The sequence below is a fragment of the Thermobia domestica genome, chromosome 11 (assembly GCF_964235325.1).
Source record: "Thermobia domestica chromosome 11, izTheDome1.hap1.1, whole genome shotgun sequence".
Lineage (NCBI taxonomy): Eukaryota > Metazoa > Arthropoda > Insecta > Zygentoma > Lepismatidae > Thermobia > Thermobia domestica.
Window position 1 is genome coordinate 93,315,411 of NC_137464.1, and position 9,884 is coordinate 93,325,294.

At 39.5% G+C, this 9,884-nt stretch overlaps 1 protein-coding gene across 1 annotated transcript; it reads left to right on the forward strand.

The window, feature by feature from the left end:
- Window positions 1–8,197: 8,197 nt before the first annotated feature.
- LOC145665207 (protein GVQW3-like) lies at window positions 8,198–8,692 on the forward strand. The gene has a single exon (XM_081732493.1). The coding sequence runs from the start codon at window positions 8,198–8,200 to the stop codon at window positions 8,690–8,692; it is 495 nt and encodes a 164-aa protein (XP_081588619.1).
- The last annotated feature ends 1,192 nt before the right edge of the window (window positions 8,693–9,884 follow it).

Below are 9,884 nucleotides of genomic sequence, written 5' to 3' on the forward strand. Positions count from 1 at the left end.
TCCAAGCACATGCGGACAATCCTCATTCTCTGGGAGCAGAAGAAGAGGATTGGTTACTCCTGGTAATGTTTTGGTTCTGGCTGGTAGGAGGAGGCGCCCGGTCATAACGTTCCAACAGCTGGATTTCCTCGTCCTCGTGACGGAAGGAATTTCCCTGCGGTCTATCCGTTTGGCGCATCCCTCCCCTCCTACCGCGGGCTCCACGAACGTTGTTGTTGTGAGAGGAGTGGGAGTTCCCTCCACGTGACCAGCCAGACGACCCACTTCCGCTGCTCTGGTGGCGAGGCGGGGATCGCTGGTGGTTGTTTTGATTCGTGTTTTGTTGTCTCTTTCTCTGGTAAGGACGCTGGTTTTCTCTCGTTCTATTCCTTTTACGAGCAGCGTGCTTACCACTGTGGCCAGAGGGGTTATTGTCCTCGTTTTCCATGCTCACTTGGAGCATGTTGACCCCTTTCCTCTGGTTACTCTGGAAAAACTGGTCGCGATTCGTCATCGACGACTGCAGTTCCTGTACTAGATTTAAAAGTTCTGCTATTGTCTTTGGGCGAGAAGAGACTATCGCCCTAAATAGCCAGTTCGGGAAATGACGCGGAAGTACCTTCAGTAAAGTAGCATCAGACATTCTTGGCTCCAATATGCTATTCTTGTGTAACAAATCCAGCAGATACTCTGCGGGGGATTTGTGTACACGATTGTCGAAGTGGGAGGTGAGAATAGTAGCCCGTAGGTTTGCCAGCCGTTCTTCGCTCAGGTAACACTGTTTGAAGTTTTGCACAAAATCTTCGTAAGTGTGGATTTTGTTCCGGTTAACTTGAAACCACTGGTAACAAGTATTTCGAATTGCTCGTGGTATGAAACTGAGTCTCATCTCGTCCGGTACTCCAGTGACCTCAAAGTACCGGTCGAGATCTTGGAGAAAGTTATAGGTTTCGGTCTCAGATTCATTTCCTGCATACACAGGTAAGGTAACATCCCTGTGTATGAGACCAAAAGCTGTTGCGAGATTCTGTCTCGTCTCATGATTACATGAGCGAGACGTCGACGGGACAGGTTCTGTCTCGCGGGAAGTAGCGAGGTTCCCAGGTTGAGAACCAGGCAGATCGCGACTCGAGATGTCGTTCGGAGATGGCGGTCTTTCTTGTGTGCCGGAGACAGAGATGTTAGCGAGTCTCCCCTCTATCACCTCGCTTGTCTCCTTCTGGATGGAGCTCTTCCACTCCTCCATTTTCTTCTCGAGTTGTGCACACACGTCATGAACGGTCTCTTGCATCTGTTGGATGCTACCGTTACATTCCGACCTGATCTCATCGAGTGGCGTTTCCTGCTCTAGTTCCCCCCGGATCCTGGCTAGTTGGGAAGCGAAATTTACTTCCACTCGCCTGACCTGATTATTCAGAGTAAGTGTGGTCTGTTCGACACGAGACGAGACCTGTCTAACACTCTCAGAAAGCTCTGAGTAATTTTCTTCTAATCTCTTAGTGGTTTCCGTGACACGAGAATTGAGATCTTCCCGAGCGCCTTCAATCTCCCCCCTCAGCTCTTCTGTAGTGATTTCAAGTCGCTCTGTCAATTCCCGCTCACTCTGCTCAAGTCTAGACGTCATGGATTCTAACCGCATTTCAAGACGAGCATTGACCGACTCTATAGCCTTCTCTACACCCTGTGAGTTTTCTTCTAATTTCTTTTCTAGCTTTCTTTCTAAACTTTGTGCGTTCTCTACTAATTTACTTTCTAAAGTTTTCACATTCTCCTCTTGTCTCCTACTATTTTCTTCAAGTTTTGCTTCTAACTTTTTCTCTAACTGACTTGCATTTTCTTCTTGTCTCCTCGTACTTTCGTCAAGTTTCTTAACAAGTTCACCCAAAATGGAAGCTAACTGCATGGTACTAATATTTTCAAAAGAGCTACCTACATTTTCGGCTGGGCTAACACTTTGTTCTGTATTTTCTGTGGTTACCTCCCTTTCCTCCCGCAATGGTACTTCCGGATCCCTACTGGGGACAGGCGGAACCGTATCCACCGCATCAGCGTCTCCCACAACGCTGACCGGACGCTCACTAGCGCTCTGCGCGTCATCAACTCTATTCTCATCGGAGAGCTCCCCAGCTCTCTGAGCGAACTCTTCAAATACAACCTCTGTGTCCATATTTCTTACTCTTCGAGCCTGTGCTCGCGTTACCACCATTTACAAATACAAACGGAATTACAAAGTTTCTTCCCCCCAAAGTTCCAAAAAAAAACTGAATTCTCTAAACACAGTAATGGTTGTCAAAATATTCAAGACACAATTAAATTTCAAACACAAGACACCTACGTTCTTGGAAATTTTCCGGGAAGAGAAACAAAACATATACCGAAATTTTAACACCAACTGTATGTTGACCAACTAGTATATAAAATATACTTCATGCCCTTTACGCTGATGGCGCCAAGATATTGTGAGGCGCAAAAGCGTGAAGTATCGTGCCCTGCAGCTGGGTAGCCACTTTTATTGTGAGGTGCTAGGTAGCCAGAGCCGAAACTACTGTTTACCTAAGAACACCAACACAAATAATTAAAAAAAAATAAAGGAGAGTGGCTGGGAATATTTTAATTAACTGAAATATTTTGCATAGAATGCAAATACAAATTATGAAAAGTTTTATTCCCTCTTGGAGATAAGTTTTTCTCCTGTAAGGGCCGCCACTCCCTTATGAAGTCGGTAGAGCAATATTATTTATGGTTTGTGGAACAGCAGATCTCAGGGCAATCTGCATAACAGCCATGCTCAAAGATGCTACAATAGTGAGTTAATTATATATTTCAAATAAGGTTAAAAAAAATTAATCTGACATTAAAATTTACAGGTAGCAGCCTGTATGTAATCTCACTATTTCATGACTGTTATTTGGTTCCTTGGGCAGAATTCTCTCTGAGCCCCATACAGAGAGGTGGTCAAACATACACAATCAAGGGGAAAATGCCTCCTTGAATCACACTCCTGAAACAAACATATCATTAGCACAGGTACTCACCATACAGCAAATTGAATAGACAGTTGTTCTGGTAAGAGCTGGCAGTTTTATTTTCCACAACGGAATCAGGAACATAAAATAGGATGAATGTGTTGATATCCAAACTTCGATACACTAATAATTATCACCATTTCGTAGTGCACTACACACACACTTTTAGAAATATAGATATACTTGATAATTTTAACACACTATTTCATCATTATACAAATAACAAAAAGGAGAAGGTAGGATGAACCTGAAGTTATAAAGGTCTGTCTGACCTTTCAAAAAAAAAAAAATATATATATATAGAGAGAGATATTTACAACATTCTTTTATCTCCTCATAATTTTGAGTTTCTTGTCTCTAACAGTTTTTAGAGGAGAGATGTATTCCACAGAACATATTTCAATATCTGTGATATAAATACCCAGATTGAAGATAAAAATAAACACAACTTAATATGCTGATACACTGTTCCAATATTCACTCGCTGTTCACAAGTTCTATGTTGTATGACACAGTGTCCTCCTAGATTCCCATTCCACTGAAATGTAAAATGTTCTGTAGGAGATACGGTAAGCTGGATTTCACACGTTCAATGAAGGAACTTTAGAAGCTCCTATTAACAAGCAAAAGATAATTACTGAAACCTTGTACTAAATGTCCAAGGACAGGCACAGCTTAGAGACGTTACTGGCCTAGGTTTTATATCTCTAACTGAGATATCGTAAAGTATGTATTTCTTCCATGTTTGAAAAACTGGGTTTTCCCATATTAAAATTGGGAGGTGCGATGAGTTCCAAACTATGTGGTCTCTATTGAGTGTCCATAGCACTCAGAGAATGACCGAGTATAAACTGATGATTTCAAATTTATTCTTCCATTGTCACTATATCTAATAAGCACCACTGACGACAAACTGCAGATATGTGTAAGTCTTACACATTTTTGTAATATGATTATAGCTTCATATAAAAAACTGAGTTCTACACACTCGCGTATTACAGTTGTTCACAGGACACATCCAGGGGAGCCGGAAAACAAATTGCTCACACCTCGTCCCGGGTATCGAACACTCTGTAAGAGAAGTCAGGTGACTTCCTTCGAACCGAAAAACTATATCTTGTCGCTTCACGAATAAGACTTCAACTCCCCCGTTCTCTCAGGAAAACGAGTATATGTTTCTGGTAAAAACAAGGAAACGAAGAAACTCGCTTCCTCAAACAACCTTTGACAAAAGGTTCTCTGCCCTGAGGCAATTTGCGTGTGGTCCGACCTGCACAATGCACTTGTTCAGCTACCATCCGTAGCCAAATTCACCCTTTCTTGGCTGACACATGCTGCCCCAACTCTAAGGAACGGCCAACACTGAACTTTTTGCTCACAGCAGAAACTATGAAAGTTTTTCGCACACTTTTGTTTTTCTTCACTCGTTACATACAAATAAAATTGAGAAACATATGATATTATACATCAAAATAAAGGTAAACATACAAAGAATACATATTTATATAATTTATGAACTGTCATCTCTCTCAGAAGCAGCAGTACACCCAATTTCTGTGGCTGTCGTTCAAAACTGTCTGCTACTAATGCAGCCATGTTTGCCTGGAGAGAGATTGAAGGAAACATCTTTGTTAATTATTTATTTTTCACAAATACAAGATCCAAGTGTCTTGTTCGATAAGGGAAACACGCTGATAAAATAAATCAGAATTTTGTGCGGTATTTCCAAGAACGTGTTTAGCTTAGTACGTAAATATTAATATTAAACACAGAAAATAAGTCAAATCAGAGTATACATTTTCAAATTGGTGTTGCATTTCGGGAACTAACTAAAAGGCTCGCTGGCCAGGTTACTGGTCTCTGGTGAGAAGGGGGGGAGGAAATGACGCTTGAACTCGGTGCATAGGAAATCACACCTATAGAAAGCTAAAATTTCGCATGTAGAAGCGAAAAAGTTTATGGCTTTTGAAACAATACAAACGCTCTGTTCCAACACACTGTATCAAACTCAGTGTAGATTCACCAAGGAAGTTCGTAGGCTACTTCCTGTGTATAAGGATACTTATTTAGCTCCTATTCTGGTAATTTCTTTCCATGTTGAGTTGAGAGAGACCTCACATCTAGTAGTCTAGGCGACAGCAAGTCGGGGAAAAAAAAAACTTCTCTCAGTGCTAGCTCTCTTCCAAGGGTTCTGAAAACTCATGTTTGATTCCTATAGAATCTTCTCATTTCCTATTTAATTAATCCTCCATCTCTGCTTTTAATATCATTCCTTCCATCATCCCCTGTAAACTATACATTATGCAACGACGCAGTAATTTATGCAACCCATTAATACACTATATAATGCCTATAAATGAAATAAACAACAATGAAATAAATACAATATAATACAATATTGTATTAATATTTACGTACTATGCTAGGTGTTTTACACTTCATTACTAATAATATTAAAATAATATGCACTGAATATGCTAATGTTAAGCAAATAATTATACCACAAAATCATTATATTTACATATCCATATGCAAATGTGCCCCTCATCTGCATTTCGATATGCAGATGATGGAGAAGGGCATCGGCCTTCTACAGCACAAATTTTTTTAGTTTCAGATTTTGAATGGTCAGATGTTTCAATACTTGAACTACCAAATCTTCAGATACAATAATAATAATAATAATAATAATAATAATAATAATAATAATAATAATAATAATAATAATAATAATAATAATAATAATAATAATAATAATAATAATAATAATCTCGTAGAAGATTAAAAGTTAGGAGCTTATTATCGCTCAGGTCATACCATTACAAGCAGAAACGTGACATTTGGCAACAATATTTCAGTTTTGTTTATTGTTGCCCACGAGAAGAGAAATTTCTCACCTCGTTTCTCAAACAAAACAAACAAAATCGAGACGAGAAAGAACATTTTCCTTTTGAGATGGTACAAGGCTAACTCAAATTATAGTCTTGCTTTAGAGATGTGAATCGAGAGGAGACAAGAAGTATGGTAAACATCTCTCGTCGTACACTTGATTCTCGAAGTAGTGTATGTCCATTCTTTAAGTAACAATTGCTCTGTAGACTGTATCTTAAACGCTATTTTCTTACTTTGTATTTCTGAGCTTATCAAATTATGGTCTGTGTACGCATTTTTGTAAAAAAAAAAAAAAAAAAAAAAAAAAAAAAAAACTTTTATAATTACTTCTGCATATAATAGAAGTTAGTTTATTATATACCTTACTTTTCAGTGATATTCAGTTATTTTTATTACAGTTATTTTCCTTAAAACGTACACTAGAATACTTTCTACAATAAATTTTAGTGGAACGCTTTTGTTTAAAATTTTGGTAGCTGCAGAGGTGTTCTGGAGGTCCAAACCCCCTCCGCGAAATCCGAATTTTTCTGTAAATTTTGCCTAATTTTAAGGCAACTTCAAAAAAGACTTTAACATTATTATGATTATTATTATTATTATTATTATTATTATTACTGAAGATTTGTGAATTTAATGGTTTACCGTGTTCCAAAAAGATTATGCGCTTTCTTTATGGTTGTTATTGTAGTAGCCCTCTCAGCTCTGTAGTGTCCCTGCATCTATCCCAGCTCCCGCCCAGATATCATTGTGTTGGAGAAACGCCGTATGTGTAGGTTTTCTCGAGGTTCTGTTTCCTTCCACTTTCTTCATTCCACTATTCCTTTCGTTCTCGTCATCGACATCTGCTTTAGCTTAGTTGGCATAACCATGGAACGTAAAATTTAAAACCTCAATTTTTCTTAGGACTCTTGTGAGTTAAGTAGGCCTACTTGCTACATGAAATTTGACTGGAAAACTGGCGTTTAAAACACGTTCACTGCGTTACGAGTCACTGGTGCCTCGTGCGATACTTCTTTTCTGTGCTCTTCAACGAAAGACTGGGTGACTTGAATAGCACTGAGGTCCAAACTCAGTTTTACACTACCGCAGCGAACATGTTAATATCTAGCTAGTTGTAGGAGGGACGTATGCAGGAGATATGTCCTGCTCGTCCGGACACTTCTGTCCAATCCCGACTATTTTGTAACTTTTGTCTAATGGCTGGGGAGATTTTACATATTTTAATATAATCTGTCCTCACACGGAATTTGTCTTCTCTACAGGGTGTTTTAAAAAACACCGACAACGCTTGGGAGGTGATTCCTGATACCATGATAAGACTAAACGTATAGACCAACTTGGGTGTACAAATGCTTCCTTTCGGAGTTATAGGCTGCCGAAAACATGAAAAATGAACTTTAAAGTCCAATAGCTCCAAATTTATAGAACCTATCGAAGTCAGGTCAAGACTTTACTTAGGAACTAATATGTACCCTATCCAAATATCCAAGTTTCAAAATCCTGCGGTACTTCCGCAACAATTTTGATAGAGGTAGTGGTGAATACTTCAAATTATATGCACGTAGCCAAATTCCCTCTATAAAAATTATTATTGCGTGGGTACCCTAGCATTCTGAAACACGCATTTTTGGATAGCGCACATATTTGTTCCTCAGTGAAGTCCTGACCCGACTACGGTATGTCCCATAGTTTTGGAGCTACGGACCTTTAAAGCTAATTTTTACACGTTTTCGGCAACCTATAAATCGGAAAGGATGCATTTGTGCACCCAGGTTGTATAATTTTTGTCTTATCTCGGTGTAAGGAATCACCTCCCAAACATTGTCGGTGCTGTTTTGCAACACCCTGTATATACTATAAGAGGAAGAGATGGATATAAACACCTTATTTTAAAATATGTGAGCCCATCTTATTGAGTTTGGTTACTAAACTTCACTTCAATCCCAATAACTTCTCCTCACGTGTATTTCCACATGATTTTTTCATTCAGGCATAGTTCATAATTTTCTAAATAGTGTCCAAGTTCGCCAGCGGACTCCAGGTGACCATTTTCTTACAAGGGGAAAGCAGACTTTGGTAAATGAACCTCGGGTCCATCCTTCGCGAGGTAGTAGTGCAAATTCAAAGTGCTAATATTACGAGACGCATTAAAAAAAAAAAGGCCGATATTTCATTATAACCGACTGGCAATAGTGATCGGATCACGTTTGCGCAGTAACATCACTTGGCCCATTGGCTATCAAACAACCATAGTTCCGCCAGCCATCTGTTTGTTTTTGTGTGTGCTGGAGCGTGTTAAAATGGCTGCGCGCATACACAATCACGCCAGGTGTGAGGTCCGCTCTGTGATTAGATTTCTTCATGCCAAAGGACAACGTGCTGCTGAAATTCATAGAGAATTGTGTGCAGTGTACGGTGACAGTTTAATGAGTGAAGGAAAGGTACGGCAATGGTGTCGTGCATTCAACGAAGGTCGTACAAATATCAACGACGAAGAGAAGAGTGGAAGACCAAGCATTCAGACTGATGACTTGGTGCAGCGAGTGAATGAAAAAGTTAAAGAAAATCGTCGCTTCACCATTACCGCTCTACACATCGAACTTCCAGAGGTTTCACCAACAACATTGTTTCGAGTTGTTACAGAAACATTAGGGTATCGGAAATTGAGTGCCGGATGGGTCCCCAAAATGTTGACAGACGTCCACAAACAGAACCGACTGCCTGCAGCACGTCCATTTTTGGATCGCTACGACAGAGAGGGTGATGGATTTTTTTACCCACATTGCTACAGATGACGAAACCAAGGGACTATCACCTCTTTCTGCACCTAAAAAAGTGGCTTTCATCTCAACGATTTGAAGAACCTGATCAATTGAAAACGACAGTTTTGAAGTGGCTGAACTCCCAGGCGGCGAACTTTTATGCAGAGTGTATAAAAAACGTGTGTACAGAGAGTGCTTGGAAAATAATGGTGACTATGTTGAAAAATAAAGTGGATATGTTCTTGTTTTTACGCAATAAAACAATGTTGCTAAACTTACTTAACTGTTTCCAATTAAATATCGGCCCTTTCTTTTGAAATGCGCCTCGTACAAACTGGGACAGCACAATAGCCAGAAATAGTGGAGAAAAAAGCCTTAAAGATCCCTCCTCGCACATATGTGACACGACGCGTAAAGTTATCAAGTGACGGCCTCGCAGAGCATCTATGACCCCGTGCAAAGGGTCCTGCTTGAATTCCCGCACGAGTGAACTTTTTTCTTTTTTGCTTTATCCAATAAAGTAGCGATAAAATATTAATTCACCACGTGCTTATAATGCATAAAACAATAAAAAAGTTCAAACCAGTTGTCAAATCTTTTAATGCACCATGTTGCTTATGAAAATATGATGCTTATGATTAATAACTTTTATTCTGCTGAAATGGGTCGTTTGATTATTTATAGTATTCCTCGTGTAAGAAAAAAAATACAGTCAATTACAGTCAATTAGCAGATGGTTACTTGGTTGAATCAAAGTTTAGCGTCCTTTTCAGCAGCGAGGCTATATTAGACAAGAATCTATACTGAACGTGGGATTCGAGCTACATGAGAGATTTTATCTATCATGTTCGTCGTTTCCTAACAGTAACACAAGTTGATTTCCTTCTCTCCTTATCTTTTTTCCTTCTTATTGCCGTATTACATTATTCTAAAAGCGTTTCACCCCAACCACTGTTTCGTTCAGTGGTTCTAGTGTTTCTATTTGTATGCACATTGTGTTCCGAGTCTTTCGAGGTAGTTAGCACCAAACTGGGCAGATTGCTAGCTTTTCTCTTCTGTAGCCATATATAGGTATATGAAGGAACGTCCTCTCTTCACCAGGGAAGAAGGAACGAAGTAATAACATTTGTCTGGAAGAAGATACAATTGGCTTCAACAAAATACCCGCAGGGAATTTCTAACCAATTGGACGTCAGCTGAACACATCACGCTCGTAAAGCCTAAA